This window comes from Marmota marmota, unplaced genomic scaffold, assembly GCF_001458135.2.
Source record: "Marmota marmota marmota unplaced genomic scaffold, marMar, whole genome shotgun sequence".
Taxonomy (NCBI): Eukaryota; Metazoa; Chordata; class Mammalia; order Rodentia; family Sciuridae; genus Marmota; species Marmota marmota.
In genome coordinates, this window is record NW_026007036.1 from 82611 (window position 1) to 103071 (window position 20461).

The window sequence follows — 20461 nt, forward strand, 5'->3', positions numbered from 1 at the left end:
TGAATTACATTTATTGATTTGCCTATGTTGAACCAACCTTACATTCCTGGGATAAAAGCAACTTTTTCATGGTATGTTAACTTCTTGATGTGTTTTTGAATGTTGTTTGCTAATATTTCATTAAGAATTTTTACATGTATTTTCATCAGGGATATTGTTCTGTAATTTTCTTTCCTGAATATGTCAGGATTACACTGGCTCCATAGATATTTGGGAGTATTCCCTTCCCCTTTAAGTTTTGTAGAAGAGGCTGACAAAGATTGGTGTTAGTTCTTCACTAAAGGTCTATTAGAACTCAGCCAGGATTCTATCTGGTCCTGGGTTTTTCTTTGTTGGAAGGCTATTCATTGCTGTTTCAATTTAATTACTTTATATTGATCTGTTTTGGGTTCTGATGTCTTCCTGGTGTAATTTTGGCAGCTCATATATGTCTAGAAATTTGTCAAGGTTTCTAGATCTTCCAGTTTATTACAGTACAAACTTTAAAAATAGTTCCTAATGATCCTCTGGATTTCAGAAATATTGCTAATGGTATCTCATTTTTCATCTACAATTTTGTTGATTTGTCTCCTTTTTTTGTCAGTTTGGCTAATGGTTTATTGGCCTTATTTATCTTTTGAAAAAGCTGACTTTGTTTCATTGGTCCTATGTCTTTTTTATTCTCAATTAATCTTAGTCTAATCTTGATTATTTCCTATATGCTACTTACTTGGGAATTAGTTTGTTCTTCCTTTTCTAAGACCTTGAAAGTTGGAATATTAGATTATTTATTTGGAAACTTTCTATTTTGTTAGTGAAGGCACTCAGTACTATGAATTTTTTCAAAACCAACTTCATGATGTCCCAGAGATTTTGATATGTTGTATTTCTATTCTGATTTGTTTCCAAATATTTCTTTGTTTATTCTTTCTTTTATAATCTACTCCTCTTTTAAAAGAGTATTTGTTCTATTTATGTGATTTCTCTTATTTTTCTTGCTATTGTTTCATTTCATTGTGATCTCATAGAATGCATAGAATTATATGAGGATTTTATATATTTGCAATGAATTACAAAGATTCATTGAAAGATTCCATGCACTTCTGGGAAGATAGTGAAATTCAGCTATTTTGTGGTGAAATATTCTGTAGTTATTAGGTACATTTCTTTTTTTTTTTTTTTTAATTTTTAATATTTATTTTTTAGTTTTCGGCGGACACAACATCTTTGTTTGTATGTGGTGCTGAGGATCGAACCCGGGCCGCACGCACGCCAGGCGAGCGCGCTACCGCTTGAGCCACATCCCCAGCCCCAGGTACATTTCAATTATACTATTATTTATGTCAAAATGTCTATTTTTACCCTTGTATGTCCTATCTATTGGTGACAAGGATGTTTTGAAATTCCCTAGTGTTATTGGGGTCTATCTGATATTTAATGTCAAGAAGCATTATTTATTTATTTAGGTATATATGACAACAGAATGCATTTTAATTCATTGTACACAATCGCAGTATGACTTTTCATTTCTCTGGTTGTACGTGATGTAGCATCGCAACATAGGTGCAGTCATACATGTACCTAGGGTGACGATGTCTGTCGCGACCCCTCGCCGGCAAGGGAAAACACGACACAGGATTCTTCTTTCAGCAGTTTATTCAGGCCTTGAGTCATGTATCATCTTCTAGTGCCCGCTTGCTGCCACACCCAAGCACAGCTTAATAAAGCCCCCCGCGTCCCAATCCCAAGCCGCCACGTGGATCTCTCTCATAGGGTGGTAAGGGATTGCGCGCCAACTCTCCATAAAAGGAGTTGTTTATCACAGGCCACAGTGGAAGCCGGCGCCATCTTCTAATGGCGGCCACGGTCTATAAGAATGTCTTACCACAGATGTCCATCTCATTATCCCATGCCCCCTCACCTTCCCTCCCTCCCATTTGCCCAAAATTCCTCCATTTTTCCCATACACCTCCCCACCCCCCATTAAGGATCAGCATTCACTTATCAGAGAGAACATTCAGCCTTTGGTTTTTTAGGATTGGCTTACTTTGCTTAGCATGGTATTCTCCAACTCCATCCATTTACCTGCAAATGCCATAATTTTATTCTCTTTTAATGAGGAGTAATATTCTATTGTGTATGTATACCACAATTTCTTTATACATTCATCTATCTAGGTTGGTGCCATAGTTAAGCTATTGTGAATTGAGTTGCTATAAATATTGATGTGGCTGCTTTACTATACTCTGCTGATTTAAAGAAGCATTGTTTTATGTAATTAGGTTCACTATCATTTGGGGTATACATACTTTCTATTGTTATATTTTCTTGTTGAATTGAAATTTTACTAGTATGTAAAGCATTCCTTGTCTTTTATGAATTTTGCTCCAAATCTGCTTTGTCAGATGAGAATAGCTACTCCTGCTTCTTTTAGGAATTTAAGAATGGAAAAATTTTCCAGTAGTTTACATTCAATCTATGAGTGTCTGTCATGGTTTGGATATGAGGTGTCTCCCACAAGCTCATGTGTGATACAGGGCAAGAAGGTTCAGAAGACAAGATTGAGTTTAAGAGTCTTAACACAATCCATGATTTAATCCCCTGATTGGGATTAACTGTGTGGTAACTGAAAACTGGTAGGGTGGAGGACATGAGAATTGGGGAGTGGCTTTGGGTATATATTGGCAATCAACAAGTGGACTCTTTCTGCTTCCTGATCATAACTTGAGCTGATTCTCTTCAACACATTCTCCCACCATGATATTCAGCCTTGCCCCAAGCCCCAAGGAATGGATCTGGCCTTCTATGGTCTAAAATTTCCAAAACTGTAAGCCCTTCAATAAACTCTTCCTCCTCTACAGTTGTGCCGGTCAGGTCATTTAGTCAGAGCAGCAGAAAAGCAAACTAATACAGTAGCTTTGCATATGAGATGAGTTTCTCAAAAACAACATCAGTTGGATCTTGTTTTTGAATCCATTCTACCAATAAGTGTCTTTTAACTGGGGAGTTGAGAATATTTACATCTGGAGTTATGGTTAAAGGTTTGCTACTTTCTGCCTTTTTCTTTGCTATATTTTATTTTGTCTTGACTTCCAGTAGTTGATTGCTCTTCTATGTGACAACCCACAGAGTTCAAACCTGTGAATGAACGGGTCACCATGCTCTTTGGTTACTTTCAGTTTGCCTCCTAAAAGTGTAATTTGTTTTGAAAAATATCTTTCAGGCCTCTTCTGCTTTTTCATTATGTTTTGGAATTCAGTTAGGCTACATATAAACAGCTTGACCCTTGATCTTGTTTTAATGCTTTATTAGGTCATCTGTCTAGGCTGAATCTTCCACTGTAAGTCATCTCTACTAGACTTTAAACTAAAGGAGAGCAGAGTTCTCATGTGTTTTATCTGTAGAACTTAGTATAATGGCTTCCATGTCATAGGTACTCTTTACACATTTGTTCAGTGTGTGAGGGAGTACATGGAAAAATGTAGAATCCTTCACGGATGAAAATACTCAAATATTTTATTTCTATCTTGTTTTCTCTATGATGCAGATTCTCATAGCCTACCAAAAATCCAAAATGCAGTTGATTCATGTCAAAGAATAATAGAACTTGAAAAAAGTCACTGTTCACAGTGTTTATTACATACACAAGAAGTAGCAAAACTGGAAAATAAACTTTGTGGAATGAAAGAGGAGTTATCAGAAATGGAAAATGCAAACTCTAAGTTAGAGCAGAGAGAAATAAAATGGAAACAAGAACTCTGCCACTTGAGGTATGATACCCTAGATTGAAAGAAGGTTTGAACTCTTTTCTTCACACTGAAGATACATAGGGAATTTTTTAATTGCTGACTTACCTGCTGGTATTTTGCAAGGGAGAAAACTACTTATACTTGTAGAATCTGAAATCCTTACAAAAAGGAAACATATGCAAACTATGATTCTTTCTAATAACTAAATTCACGTTATTTTCAATCATAATTTCAATGGCTATATAGAAATCTCACTATCAGAAGGATCACACTATTGATTTAACAAGTGGAATTTGGGATTATTTTTCATTCATTTTTTTTGGTATTACAATCAATACTTCACAGAACCTCATTTACAAAAATTATTCCACATTTTTATTGATGCATTATACTTGTTTAAATGGTGGGATTTTATTACATATTCATGTGTACACACTATATAATAATATAATTTGGTCTGTATTATTCCCTTTTTTTCTTTCCCTCCCCTTCTCCCTCTACTCCAATGAGTTCCTTTGATCTCCCTGAGACCGCCCCACACCTTTCTTTTCCTTTGCCTTTCTAGTTTCCACATGAGAGAAAACATATGAAACTTAACCTTACAAATGTGACTTATTTTGATTAAAAAATTGCTCAGTTTCCATCCATTTCCTGCAAATGACATAATTTCATGGAAATTAATTTATATTTCTGCTTAGTTTGAATAATTTTGTCAATATAGAATTATTTGTTTAAAGAAGAGTAACTTCATGAAAAGACATTTCATCAATATTTCTAAATTGTTCTCAAGACAGTTTATATTGATTTATAATTCCACCAAAGAGGATAAAATGGCCATTTTTAAAAAATTTGTTCTAAGTTATACATGACAATAGAATGCATTTTGACACATTATACACAAATGGAGCACAAGTTCTTCCTATGGCTGAACATGGTATAGAGTCATGCCAGTAATGTAATCATACATGTATATGGAGTAAGAAAGTCCATCTGATTCCACCATTATTCCCAACCCCACAAACCCTCTCCTTTTTTCACTTACTTCTATACAATCTAAAGTCCCTTCATTCTTCCCCACACATCCATCCCCCATTATGGAATAACATCCACTTAACAGAGAAAACATTTGGCCTTTTGTCTTGGGGGTTTGTCCTATAAAATAGCCATTTTTGTGCACCCCAAAATGTGTTTTCAAATATTTATGCAGGGTTTTTTTTTTCCTTTTTTCTGGTGCTTGGGATCAAACCCAAGGGTTAGTGCAACTAAGTAAGTATGCTCCTGTGGAATTACACCCTGGGTTATGGTTTGAATCCTAACATCCATTAAACCAAATGTGAAATGGAAAATAATTATTATTTTTTTAAAATTTCTCCCTCATATGTAAACAAAATTTGGTCAAATTTCTATGTTGAAAGGACATATATTCATTATCATTGGACTAAATATTAGGTTGTGCCTTATTCCAAAGGGGATTTTGAATTGTTTATAAAATACATAATGATAAACAAGCTAAATTGAAAGTGTTATCTAAAAGAAACATTAAAAGTTGTAACAACAGGAACTGGACTCTTTAAATTGGTCTTGCTAATATGCAGACATATGCTATGTGAACAACTTCTGAAAGTGGCATGTTACAATGGCATTCAATTGCAGTGCTTGCTGTTTTATTTCAAGAATATAAAGGCTAAGTACTAGTGAATTAGTCTTTAAAACTCTTTTGCCTAAGGAAGAATTATAACAGTGCAAAAATGATCTTTGTTTTGTTTGTTTGTTTGTTTGTTTGTTTGTTTTGGCAATGCTGGGATGAAACACAGGGCCCCCAGCAGGCAAGCACTCTGCCATTGATCCACATCCCAGATTCCCCACCCCAAATCATTTCAAACACTCAATTTATGGATCCATATCAAAAGTCCCTTTCCATAGTATCTACTGGAGTTACTAGTAACAGCCATTTCCCAACTGACAGAAAGATCTTTCATTATTAACTTATATGTTTTTTAAAAGTTTGAAGGAGAAATTTAAAAAGGTGAGCTAGAAAGGAAAAGAATCTTAGAACATAGAATTTTTATTAGCCTAATGAATCAACCTATGAAGAACCAGAACACAAAATGCACATTTGTTTTCTGATAAAATGAATTTTAAGATAACCATATTGAACTGCAGGCATGATTTAAAAGGAAAAGAGAAGAAGTTAAGAGATTTTGACCAGCTTTTTGAAAAAATGAATAACCAGTTAAGAGAAAAAGATGAGGAACATAATAAAAAAATTGAATTGAACAAAGAATTTCAACTGTCTTCTGGGACATTAAAAACAGAATTAAAGACTGTAAGAAGTAACTCAAATCAGGTAAATTAGTCTTCAGTATAGCTTCATATTTCTTACTCTATTCATAATATCCCTTTAACATAATATGTGTGGTCATGTTTCACTTAATTATGGGGACATGATCTGAGAAATGTGTTGTTGGCATTCATTATGCAATCATTGTAGGCATGTGCTTATACAAAATGCCTATATCTTCCACAAACTTCTGGGACCACTATTGAAATATGCTGTTGTTACACAGTATGTGACTCTCTATTATTTGGGTTTAAACCAAAATGTCGTCTCTCCCTAAGATGAAATCATAACATTTATAGCTAAATTCATTTATTGCTTATCTTGGCATCATATAGATGCTCAGCATATGTTTTGAAAAGGTGAGTTGAGTTCAATCAGTAGCATAAATGTTAACTTAGGGAATTTTATGTTCAGATACAGGATAAAGGCTTTGAAAATATCATGGGACAAGTTAACTGAGTTTTTAAAAAATTGTTTTTTATAATTCTGTTTTATGTTTTAAAGACAATTTTTTCTATGTGACAAATTTACCTGTCATTTTTACAGTTAAAATTTGAGTAATTTATTTGAGATAAAGGTCTGTATAGTTTAATAGATTCCTTGTTTTTAGTAGTTTTTTTTAAATTTGCAGATACTGCTCTTGATTAAGATTTTAGACTTTCTCCCCACTGCTAATATGAGACCAATACCTTACTGAAATGAATCTTTAGGTGTTAGCCAAACTTAAGGACTCCCAGAGGCAATATATTCTTAAGAATATAATGTCAGAATTTATAAGATAGAATTCTGTCAAATCATCTTTGCAAATAAAAGGAGAGAGGCATGGCAAAAAATAAAAAGAATTTTTTTTTTCTTAAACTATTTTGTGTTGTTTTCAAGTGCTTGTCTCTTTGTGTGAATGTGTTGCATGCATCTGTGAACATACATAGAACAGTATCTAGATCCATCGTGGAAAAGTATAGATAATTTTAAAGCTATATATGTATATTTTTAATGTATGTATTCTGGGGTTGAGGGTGGCATTTTGGTCGCATTGGCCTAATTAATGCTCTTAATTCAACTCCATTTGTCAGCAGCAGTCCAATAGTGACTTTCACATTGGCCACATCCAATAATAATTTCCATAATAATTTTCATAGGAATTGATGACTTTCATAATCTCAAAACCCTTGTTACTAACATAAAGTTCTAGTTTGGGGCAGTGATTTCACCCTCTTGGTATATTAATATGGAGGTTAGTTTATTATTCCCACCATTCAGTAAGCAGGCAAAGCACAGCCAGCAGAGACCCTAGTTAAGATAGCATTTCCTCATGTAGGAGAAGAGAAACAGTTTTCTCCAAGTAATCTCCTATTTCAGTACAAAAAAAACTTTTGGAGACTATGATATTTCATAATATTTTACTTAGTAATTGATAAGGATGTCATCCCTGATAAATGAGATCAGTTCATTTCCTTTATTTCACATTTACTCGTGTTCCAGACTTTACAAAAAAAGAAACAAATCTTAATGAGCAGCAATCTCATGATTTTCTGAGAACACACCAAATAGGATCTTATTTATGATTAATATTATAAAACACAAACCTTCTTTTGTGTTTTTATTTTTACAGCAGAGAAATGACTAGTTTGATGAAAGAGCACTAGAAGCAGCTTGCTTACATTTATATTATTCCTTGTTTCAGATTGTGATAAAAAGTTAATTGGTGTATGTAAAATGCTTAATTAAGTACAGTGCCTGGATTTATCATTTACCAATAGCTACAATTATAAGAATTGATTGCAAAAATGTTGAAAAAATAGAATACATATAGAATATTTTCAGAAATAGGGAACTTAAAGAACTTTGGGAAATTTCATCTGTCCAAATGTGTGTAGAGCTAAGGCCCTTATTATGGATTGGCTGGATGTATACATGAGGTATCAGTATCAGAGTGCAAACTTTATTAATTTATTTATTTTAGTTGTTGAAGGACCTTTATTTTATTCATTTATTTATGTGTGGTGCCTAGGATTGAGCCTAGTGCCTCACACATGCAAGGCAAGCACTCTACTATTGATCCACAAACCCAGCCCACAAACTTCATGCTTTAACATGGTCAAAGTTCCTAATCACTTACCTGATGTCTTCAATCTGTTGTAATTTAGAAAAAGGCTTCTTCAGTTTTGAAATTCTATAATCATTTTTTACACTCATAGATTGATTTTCTTCAATACACCTTGTGAACTCTTAGAAAGTTTTGCTTCTCTAACCTCTGAAATTCACATCTAATTTTTCTCCACTTGGATATCCATGTATTGCAACCCTTTCATTGCATAAATGTACATGTTCAAACTTTAGTTTCAGAGGTATAGTGACATCTAATTTCATTGAGTGCTAGCTAAAGGTCTCCTTGATTTTCCTTAGGTTTCTACCAGGAATGAAACAGAGAAAGTGCCCTTGCATGAATTCCACATGTTGAAGGATAAATGTGATATGCTGAGTCTGGAAATGAACCAAATGAAATGTCAGAATGAGGAAAACAAAAAGAAATATCTTGATATTTCAAGAGCAGAGTGTCATGACCTTCATAGGAGAATCAAATTAATGGAGGAAACATTTAGGAAAACAACATTGCAATATAATAAACAGATTAATTCTCTGAAAACTGAGATTACAAAGCTAAATATTAAGCTGAAAAATAAAGAACAAAACACCGATAGACAGGAAACAGAAGCCAAATCATACCCTGCCAGTCAGGCTGTTGCTCCACACCCTTGTGATGAAAGTCAGACATCACAAAGAGAACAAGAACTTCTTTCCCAGACAGCAAGAGATGGGTGCCCTGATTTAGAGGACAAGAGTAATTTCAAAATATCAAAACAAAATGTTAGGAGGCTGATTCAGTCCCCAAAGTTTTCCAAGCCTGGAATAAAATTCAGAGACCAAGAAAAAGGCCTCTGTATTCAAACAAAGCATGATCTTAGAAAAGTGACTATGGTATTGAACCAGGTACAAAGAGACCTAAAACAAAACCAGTGCCAAATGAATGAAATGAAGCACATGTATCAAAATGAACAGAGTCAAAACTACAAAATGAATGAAATGAAGCATATGTATCAAAATGAACAGAGTCAAAACTACAAAGAACTGGAACCTATAGATGAGAGATTATCTCAAATGGAAAGTGAAATTATATTTCTAAGACAGCAGTTCCATGACTTTAACAACAAAGCTGATGATACAGAAGGCTTGCCTGTTTATACCCAAGAGCAATGGGATACCATAAAACTAAGTCAGGATGAGGATGAAAACTCCAGTCACGAGCTACAAAACAGACATATGGAGTTAATGAATAGAAATTGTCACTTAAAAGAAAAATCAGATAAATATAAAAAGAACTCTGAGAGAAAAGTAAGTATTAAGCAAAATATATGGATTGTGTTTGAAGGAGAATTCAGTGAAATTTGATGATGGCAAACCTGATTTCCAACACAATGAAATGATTCATGTTTGAAGTAATAAATCTGCCAATGATGGTTACACATTGTATACATGTTTTAGAGTAACACACCCTATCTGATGAATAGTAAAATGTGGGCCAATTAAAAGGAAAAAGTTTCGCCTTATGTGAAACTGATTTTAACATTTAAAAATGGAAGAAACATTTAAAGCTTTAGAACTGCAGATGCTTTATTTTGAGTAAAGACATTGTGTATTTACCAGGAATTATTTCTTTACATAGGAATGAAGTTTCAAGAGAATAAGTCATAGATTTTTAGTAGAGATATGCTGATATTAATAATACAGAATTAACATTGCTGAAACAATATCTGTTTTTGCTGTTGGGGATGGAATCCATGGTCTTGTGCAATCTATGCCCATGTTCTAACACCAGGCCTACACTCCAGCCCTCAATACTAACTTGAAAGTCTTCATGTTGCCATACTTTTTAAGACCATGATGAAACAGATAAATGGGAATGCTCATATGTAGATTAAATTAAGTGGATTACTTTAATAATCCATTCCAAGTTTCCAAGCTGAAGTGAAATGTAGATAATATAGTTTTTAATAGACTTCCTTCACTAGCATTTTATACATTTCTAACTGATAATTTGATTTTATTCACATAAGTTTGACTTAATTCTGAAAATAACTGGCTCAATTTTTTTATTCTCATCTCCTACCAACACTATAAAAAAATCTACTATCATTAATATAATTTGGGACAAATGCAATGCATTGCAGCAAAACTGATGTGGATTTAATTTTCCTGCTGACTCTGGAATTTATTGCCTATCTTCACAGATAACTTGCTAATACTTTTCATTTCAAGGTTCAATTGCTATCATGTAACAGATAGGAACTATTCTAGTACAAAGATAATTGCAGCTCCCTGATTCATTAATTTGGCATTAAATTCCCATTTTCAACAAAGTAATTTAAATTCCAATTTAAACAAGTAGATTTTTGTACAGTGAGAATGGGGTGAGGAGGGGAGAGAGTTGAAGGAGTTGAAGAGAGTGAAGAAGGTAAAGGTCAGGTTGAGTGGGACCTCACTTTTTTAGGAGGTGGGAATCTATTGGATTCACACAGAGGATTGAATATAGTTAGAGCTCAGTTTTTTAGTTGAGCCTCTGTTAAAAAAGGGATGATTTTCTGTACAGTTTTCACTACTCCTAGCAGACCTGCATAACCATTTCTGTTTGAGAATTTGGTAGGTTGTGATGCATTTCATCAAATGTGAAGTCGATACAGGGCTGAATCTATTGTCTAAGGGATATGATGGTAACTAGGCAAGAAGAAAGCACCTTCCGTGTCCTTGTTAGAATTCAGAAATAAACAGAATTTACACATGAGGAAAAGAAGATGAATTAATGATAACATTTCAGTTTTAAACATTATTAACAAAAAGTGAAGTTATTTACAAAATCTTTAACAGACATATCTCCTCAGGTAGTTGTGAGACAACTTCCACAAGAACTGGCTGATAACCTGACAGAGCAACCTATGTCAGAGGCTTCACTAGAACATTCATCCAGTAATCACCTTGAAGTAGAATATGAGGCACAGGGTTTGAAGAAGAAACTAGATCAAATCAATTGTAAAGTATGTATTAATTGTATTTGTCAACCATTGCTCTGCACCTGTTTCAATTATGTTAAATGTTTAAGGATAAAAACGTCAGTGGACAGTGTTATTTGTATTTTTATTATAATTAATTTTATTACACTTTCTTTATAGTGCATTTTTTTATAAATTCTGAGTTTTATTTTTACATTTTTTGTAATATCATGCATGTTTTCTCACTTGCAATCCAGTGACTTGGAAGACAAAGGCAGGAAGATCACAAGTTTAAGGCCAGTCTCAGCAACTTAGTAAGGCCCTAAGCAACTTAGCAAGTCCCTGTCTCAAAAAGAAGTGGGGATATAGCTTAGTGGTTAAGCACTCCTGGGTTCAATCAGTGGTTTTAAAAAAAAAAAAAAAAACTACTTAACTACCCTCAGGAATGCTGAGAATTGTACATCAATCCTCACATATGTTGATTTTTTTTTTTTTCCGTTAACTAGGATTTTTTTAGTGCTACCTCCATTGCCATGGTGTAGCAAGGCAGATTAAATCAGAGAATACCATTTCATGGAATGTTCCAGGGAATTGAGTTATTTCATACCTTCATTTCTATGATTGGATACAGAATCTATGTGTAATTGTTAAATGAATTTCTAGAAAACTTGCACAGAAAGGCTATTATGCTTTTCTCAAATTTCAGGTTAATTTTAAAATAATGGGAAAATTCAGTGTTTTTTTAAAATTTAAACAGATTATAAAAGCATGCAAATGTTTCGATCATGTCTGGTACCTCTATCCAAAGCAGAGAGTGTAGATCTTTGAAAAGGCAAACTTACTGGGATTTGTTGGACAAATTTGTGCTCAAATATTCTCAAGATGCTTCTTTTTTTATGAAACACTGTTGTTTTATTCATGCAGGTCGATAATCTCAATATAAAACTAGAAGCTACAGCTTCAAAATATTCACATTTGGATGAACAATTTGAACTTGCTTTGGAAAGCCTACAATATACATGTGAAAAAGTACAGAACAATCAAAAGAAGTTGGAAGAAGATGTAGCAAACCTCAAAATTTATGTGCAGGACAATAAAATAAAAAATGGTCAAGGAGAGCCTCATAGATGGGAGATTGAACAAAGAACAAGAGAGATTTTAGAGGAAAACCAAAAACAAGCATCTCCATTTTCAGAGGTTATTTTATTTATCTGTAATGTGTTTTAATTAATTTCACTGAAAATTTTATTTTGGAAATTTCCATTTTATGTGGGTCATCTACATTCCTTGAGAAAACTTCTTTTATAGATTTTTCAGAGTAAGATGTCATTTTTAAATATCTCATTTTCCCATCATTGTAAAAACTGACTTCATCTTTCAGAAAAAATGACTTTATCAGAGAATCATTCAATATTTAAGGGTAGTTGTATTAATAAGACAATTAGCAGGAAACAAAAAAAATGTGAAGTCAGAGTGTACCATTCTCTTGATTTTTTTCAATTATTAAATGATTTTATACTTTTTTATTTTTCACATTACTGATGCTAACATGAGAATGATTCATGGCTGAGGTCCTACTTCAGTGGTAGTTTGTGTAGCCTTTGCAAGGCCCTGGGTTCTAACCCTAAAGAATAGAGAAAAAAAAAAAAGCAATTGACTTTGATGATAAAACTCCACCATCTTTTGTCCACATGTTTAAAATTGCTCTCTGAGTTACTGATTCTAAATTAAAGTAACAAAATATACAAATAATTATTTGGGTAATAATTATTTTTAAAAATATGTCATTTATGGACTGGAGTACCTAGCACATGTGAGGCACAGGGTTCAATCCTCAGCACAACATAAAATTAAAATAAAGATATTGTGTTCATCTACTATAAAAATATCTTTTTAAATATGTTCTTTCAATTTCCTTTAGACATTTGATAGAGCTTCAAATGAAAATAATAAGGTTTCATTAATGAAGTTGATGCAATTCAGAATTGAAAAGCTAGAATCTCAAGTGTCTGAAATTAAAAATGAGATTTCTGATAAAACACCAAGGTAAGAATATAATGAACTCTGTGTAGAAGAACACAAAATCCAGAAGTATGTCCACATGTACACCAACAAAAAATAGCTTAATCTCCTTAATTTGTCTCCAATGCATAACTTTTAGTGAGAAAAAAATATGAGATTAGTAGGATGCAAAATCTAATCAGACAATACAATTTTCAGAAGTAATTTTATTAAATGAACTTACTTTTGAAATATTGGTCCAGGAAGTTTATATCCCTCACACTTTTTTGTGTCTGTATGGCTTTCTCTCCTATTTTCTATTTCTACCAGACTTTCACCTCAGCACTTTTGAAGCTTTATAATTCAGACAGTTATATTGTGACCAAGTTACTTACAGGCCTTTCTTTACATAGAATAGTAAAAATTTAATTATTGGTTGAAAGTGTTCAACTTAAACCCTAAGGGTATTGGATTGCTAGTTCTACCCTCTTAGCACATTCTGATACTCGGTAAATTAACCATTTTTTATTGTGATACTTGATATTACCCCAGATGTTACCTAGAGACAAAATGACCTTTGCAGTGTTTCCTCTCTACGTAAGGTCTTCTTTTGATACAGGGAAAGAATATCACAGGGCTCAAAGGAAGTTTACTTTGCAATGTGGTTAAAAATAATTCCATGGTCAGTGTTGGGGGCAATTAAAATGAGAATTGACAGGTCCCACCTCTGATATCTCAGTAACAAAATTATGAGCTGATTGTCTTGAATTCTTAATCATCAACTCATCTATCTTGTTCTGCCCCTGTGGTTGTTGCTGTGAATTATTTCTCAGTGCCCAATGCTTGATTTCTCCAGGTGATAGTTAGAATATGTAGATGGTGAGAGCAAATGCTTGAAAATCTCTTTAAGGGATGGTTTTTAAATTCTTCAATTGGTCTAATAATACAAGTATTTCTAGTTTAGCTTCACTCTTATTTTCTAGTTGTATAGGACATGATGCTTTAATACAATTTAGCAGAGTGAAATGTCTTTGTAGTCAAATAAACTAATACCAGTATTTCTAATGGTGTCCTCAAGAAACCCTGAAGGAGAGCCTTTCAAGAAGGCAGAAGTGTTACCCTTTAAGTCACACATCTCTGCCTGCCATTACTCTCCACATGTATTGTTTGAATTTCTTGTTAGGAGGCCCCAAGAAATATGGATATATCTTCAAAACTCTTTAAAACCTGTAATTATATGCCCTACTCTATTTTGATGGATTTTCAATGTTAAGATTCTTTTCACTGAGAAATTCTATTTATTCCTATGCATTTTTTTTAATGCAAGTGGAGGAAAAAAAAATGAAATACCAAGAATTTGCCTTTTGAAATCCTCACAGAATCAGTAAGAGGCTTCAGGAGGTTAGTAGCAGATTCCCGGTGAAAACACGGAGAGGTTGTTTACCCTGTGCTCACTGTGGGAGGCCAGTCCCAGGGTGTTCCTTGTGTCAGACTTAAAAGGGACAACTGGGTACACAACAGAAGTTTTAACCTGGGAGAAAACATAGCAGGTGCTACTTCCAACCCACAGCCTTCATGTCAAACCCTTGAGGACTATCTGGCTGAGGTGAGTTATGCTTTGTTTATCTTTTGGGTTTCAGATTTCTGATTTGTCTTGTTTTGACTTTGTTGAAATACTGAGTTGTTTAGTTGACTTATGAATATTAACTGAAGGTCATGATAATCTATAACTATAATGAATTACAAACAGATTTTCAATTTTTATAAAGTATCTGGAGGTCTTATTTTTAAAAGACACTTGTTAACTTTATTCAAGTTAAATGATATTTTTAACTGTCCTTTAACTTAAAGTAGATTTTTTGATTGAATTGAATATTTGAAATTAATAAACCTTGGTTTAGGGCTCTGAAGGAGTTTTCATGATCTTCTTAACTCACAGAAAAATAGTGCAGGTCTATGTTAAGTCAGGCCTCAATATGATGTTTTCTTTTGCCTTTGCATTCTAGTGAAATCAAGAGAAGAGCAAATCTAAGATTTATAAAAATCCATGTAGTAAAAGGTGCTGAAATGGGGAACAAATTACATAACTTTTAGTATGTAATTATAAGATCCTAGCTAGCTGATATTTTTTGTCCATCAGCTTGTTGGCTTACATGCATATTTTTCTGAAAAAAACAAAACAAAACAAAACAAAACTGAAAGGCCCAGGATTGAAGTCTCTCTCAACCATGAAATTAGAATATTATGCACCAAAAAAAATTGTGAGATATTTCTGTAAATTGTTAAAGATGATATGAATACAAGATGTTCTCATTCATTCATACCAGAAAATATCAGGCAGTGTATCATTTAATAAGACATTGATGAATGAATGTGTAAATGGAGACACAATGCAAAGGAATATTTTTGGGGGAGGGGAACATTTTCCATTAATTTTTCTGGGAGAAAGACATGTTTATTTTTTAGTGCTTATAAATAGGTTGAAGAATACTTGAAAGTTACTCTAGTACTTCCTCTAGATATCCTTGCAGAGCATTAGTTTGCCAAAGCAGGCGGACTTTAACAGGAGTAAAAAAGCACTGTTCTATCAAGATGCAAAGTCAGGTCTCTGTCATCCCTGCAGAATGCCTTCAATGGGGAAGGGAGGAGAGGGAAAAGAAAGATACTGAGGAAGAAGGTTGATCAAATTATTTTATCTGCATGTTTGACTATGTCATTATACATTCCACTAATATCTATGACTATAATTCACCCAAAGTTAGTACTCAAGTCATTTCATTTTGAAAAAGAGAAGAAAAGCCTGAGAACCCTGTCAGTCCAATTACTTACCTTCACATTTAAACTGTATAAAGGCTTTGGACATCACAGTATTTTTATCACCTCAAAGTACTTAGTATGTTCAGTATTCTCTTACTTTTTGGACCTTGTTTGAGGAATCAGTAAGAGAATACGGTTTTTATGAAGAACAGTCTAGATGGGGTACAGTTTGAAGCTTTTCCACATGTTTGTAAACACATAAGTGTAATTAGCAAAAATGTTTCAAAAACTTTGGTCCCAAATCCAGGGAAGAAATCAGTTACAGTTAAACAGCTACATATTGTTTACAAATCTGGAAAGTCACAAATCAAAGAAACATAAGTTTAAACTGGCTCTAAGTAATATTTATACTGCATGTGCGTGTGTGTGTATGTGTTTATAGTGACTGAACTCAGGGATGCTCTACCCCACCCCCAGCAACATCCCTACTCCTTTATAATTTTTGTTTTGTGGCTGGCCTCAAACTTGCCATCCTCCTGCTTCAGCCTCCTGGGTCACTGGGAATTACAGGCATGTGCCATATAGCACGTGGCATTATTCTGTCTCTCAATAGAATTTTCTGGAATCGTTGTGTACCATGTTAATAAAAGATGGTTAGTCATATTCCACATAACAATATTTTGAAACTTTGACCAGATTTTCACATGAGGCTATGATAATACCTCTTTCTTCACATATGTATTTAATTTAATGGGCTGAAAATTTGATAGCATTGAGAAGATGTTAAATGTTTAATTTTCTGAAAGTAGATAATGGAAAATTTATTTTAAGGAAAATGACATTGAAGTGAAAAATTTGATAAGAAGTTTCTAAAGGGCAGAGTTTTGCTAAGAATCACACTCTATTGCCATCTAAAAATAGGAGTCCAATTGTTGCCCGTTAGTTAGCTAAAGCAGCACCATCTGAAATGACTTACATTTAATAGACCAGTGGGGATTCGGAAGTTTAACAGCATTGTACATACTTATTCTCTATATAAACTTAAAATAAGTGGACTTTTATTTTGTTTGTGTGATTATTTTAAGCCATCTTCAAGTTAGTTCTAGTCCCTTAAAGTTCTTTTGAAAAAGCTACATTTTCTAAGTAATGTATCATATTCATGATAATCTCTGTTTAAACTAAGCAATGTAAATAATAATTGCCTTATTTCAGATGAATGAGAAGTTGGCCAGAGGCTTTATCTAGAAAAGCTAGAGCAGGTATGTTGCCAAACTATGGTTGAATTTGGATTTATTAGTTGATTTCTGAAAAACACAATACACAGCAGATGGCATGGCTTTCCTTGGATTGGTGAATAGATTTCTACGTGAATTCAATTGTTTTTCTTAAAAACAAACATCAAATGAAAATTTTGGAAAAAAAAAATACCAATGAAGAATAAACTCATTTATCATTTACTCACATTCATGGCCTGTAAAGGCTCAGACTGTCTGTACATACCTTTTTCTGGATTGACTTTTTTTTTCACTTCTGCCACCACTATGAAAACAAAGGCATCACCCACTTCTATCTGGTTGTGGCCAAAAGCCCAGACTCATCTAGGAACACTTGGTCAAGCATTTCAAATGCCCTGACATTGACTTTGTCATTGGTTTTGCTCTCAAGAAAAGTTCCAGCTTTCCTAGCAAGGAATTCAGATATCCAAATCAATTGAATTCCATCAGGTCATTCAGCTTATCTCTTGCACACACCCTACTCTGCCCCTCTGCTCTAGCTTCAAGTCACGCTGTGATACTTGTATTCCTCACCTCTCACTCTTTGCAGGCACCTCTTCTCTCTCTCTGTCATACTTCCTTTTTATCCTTCAGGTGTCACCTCAACCCACAACCTGTACTATTGACCTAAAATGGGGACAGAAGTCACTTCTGTGTTCCAATAGTATACCCTTGTTTTATACCTCTCATAGCACCCACCACTCTAAGGAAGTATCCTGTCCTTGTGTTTTTAAACTTAGGGGGTCTGATTGGTGACAAGATGAAGATGATGATGGCTTTCATCATCTTCATCTTGTCACTCAGAGCTTGCCAAATGCTTTAACATATAAGGCTGTTGAATTCCTGAATGCAGGGTGGAAAACCTGAAGCTCTGATCCTCAGCCACATTGATAAATCAGTGGGCAACTCTGGGCAAATTATATTTCAGAGTTACCTTGTAGTCATGCACACATGGTTTTCACTATATTAACATGGAAAAGTTATTAAGTTTTTGTTTACTAATTCTTGCTTAGTTAACTATGAAGTGTTTGAGATGAAGAATATAATTATTTTTCTTTCCACTTGCTACAGAATTTGTTCTTGACCCACTAGAACTTCTGCCTTAAGATCTACTGATAAGCCAAGAAAAGATCTACTTTGGGAAGCATCACAGGAATACACAGAAGTTTTAAGGGGAAAATATTTGATATTAATGATAGCATCATATCTGTCAGACCATTGGCATTTTAATTGTTTCCCACTAAATGTGTGATGTGGAAAATTTATTGAAGGAAAATATGTTTGTCACATAGATATGTGAGGGAATTCATACAATATTTGAAATTTCTTTGCACGTATCACTAAATTTGAAGTACAAGTGTGAACTAGTATCTCAGATATTAATGTCATCAAACTGTCTAAATGCCAGATATTTAAAAGGCACCTAAACAATCAAGGGATCAATATTACCTCCATGTATCTAAATATAATATTAATGATGAATTATTTGTATGATACAAATTGTATCACCACATATGGACCTAGAGATTTAGACAGACAGCATTTTGGTGGGCCAGTACTACTTTAAAGTATTACAATTATTATACTGTCATCAAACTTACATACTTTTAATGGTTTATGCATTAACTTATATCCCTTTCCTGGTGAGAAACAAAATGCGCTTAGGGCTTTTCACCTTTTCTCTTTGTTCATTTATACAATTTTGATGTTTTGTAAATACTCTTAATATTCAAGAAAAGTTCCAGGCTCTAGTATAAGAACCATTTCCACCCTGAACCATTTGGAATTAAATTGCTGACATACACCACCATTCATGATTACTTTAGTATTTCCTACAATTCAGAATATGCTACAAAAATGCAATACAGCTTTCATAAATGATACATTAATACTAATACATTGTAATATAATATATTCTACCATCATCAGATTCTTTCCAGTTTTGCTACTTTCCTAATAATGTGCTTCATAACAACAGTGTACCATTCAGATTCATGAAATGTACCCAATTGTCGCATTTTGTTGACTCCTTCAGGGTCAAACATTCCTCAGTCTCTTCCTTGACCTTCATGATCGTGAATCTGATAAGGAAGAATGCTCATATAATGTGCCTCAGATATACTTTTCTGTATTTTTATGACTGGAACCAGATTACATGTTATTTGGCAAGAGTATTGCCGAAATGCTTCTATGACTTTCCCCTTGAATCCCATTACTGATGATGTTAGCATTGATCCCTAAAGGTGGTAGGGTTTCTGTTCTGTAATGTTGCCTTTACTCTTTGTAGTTATTTAGCATTTTATATGAAGATAATTTGAGACTGTTACATATATCCCTATGCCTCATCCAACTTTCCCTTTATTCAATTAATAGTATCTATATAGATCTATGGCTTATTTTATTGAGTGTAATGTTACTTGTTGATTTTAAAATTTTATGTTTCTCTTAGAAATATTCTATTTTGATAATTTCAAACTTCTTAGATGTTTTGTAATGTTAGTACAAAGAATTCCTAGAAAACATTCCCAAAATGTTAACATTTTACTAGCTTTGCTTTAACCCTTGTCCTCCTGTCTTTCTAGATAAATATAAGTATATAACAAAGATAATTTTCTCTCAACCATTTGTGAGTTGGAGACATGATACCTCTTTATGACAAAATGCTTGTATTTCCTAAAAACAAAATTACCTTATGTAACTATAGCATAAAAACCAAAATCAAAAACATCAAATTGTGTTAAATGTTAATATGTAATCTACAAAACTTATTCATAATTTGCTAATTATTTCAACAATGCCCTTTATAACCAAAATAAAACCTAGCTTGGGGCTGTTTTTAAATCCATAATTCATTGTGTCCAGTGGTCCTGTTTCTTTAGTCTCCTCTAGTCTGGGACAGTTCCTGAGTCTTGCTGTGCTTCTAACTTGTTGCTGACATTTAAGTTGTTGAATGGTACATGTCAGTTTTGTAGCTTTGTCTTCAGTTTGGGATCAGGTGATGTTGCCTCATGACTGGGTGCAGGATATGCCATTGGCAGGAAAGTCATGTATATGATACTGAGTTCTTCCAATGCAGTAGATTTCAGCTGCACTGACAGACCCTCCTGGCTTGACATGGAGGAAGTCCACAGACTAAGAACTGGGTGAACAGCCTCTAGGAAGGCAGGCTTTCCCTAAGACCTAGAGTTAACCTCCAGCCAAGAGTGAGCAAAACTGGGGGCCTCAGGCACACAGATATGAAGTGTATATTATTACTTGATTCCATGCCTGGCTGATACTGACTTTGATTCTCTTGTTAAGCGGTATCTGCCAGGG

General features: G+C 33.8%; 1 protein-coding gene across 3 annotated transcripts; it reads left to right on the forward strand.

Moving 5' to 3' along the window:
* The first annotated feature begins 2116 nt into the window (after window positions 1-2116).
* LOC107133662 (ankyrin repeat domain-containing protein 26-like) lies at window positions 2117-19994 on the forward strand. 3 transcript variants are annotated; one of them, XR_007345348.1, is made up of 9 exons: window positions 2118-3749; window positions 5892-6075; window positions 8476-9462; window positions 11007-11159; window positions 12039-12311; window positions 13036-13160; window positions 14495-14721; window positions 17085-17131; window positions 18218-19994. XR_007345348.1 is itself a non-coding variant. In XM_048797679.1 (8 exons), exons 1-7 carry the CDS (start codon window positions 3661-3663, stop codon window positions 17086-17088), a joined length of 1815 nt encoding a protein of 604 aa, XP_048653636.1. In that variant the 5' UTR covers window positions 2117-3660; the 3' UTR covers window positions 17089-17131; window positions 18218-19994. The 3 variants fall into 3 exon arrangements, 1 of the variants encoding a protein (XP_048653636.1); XM_048797679.1 differs by lacking the exon at window positions 14495-14721 and having other exon boundaries at window positions 2117-3749; XR_001502366.2 differs by lacking the exon at window positions 5892-6075 and having other exon boundaries at window positions 2120-3749.
* Window positions 19995-20461: the final 467 nt, after the last annotated feature.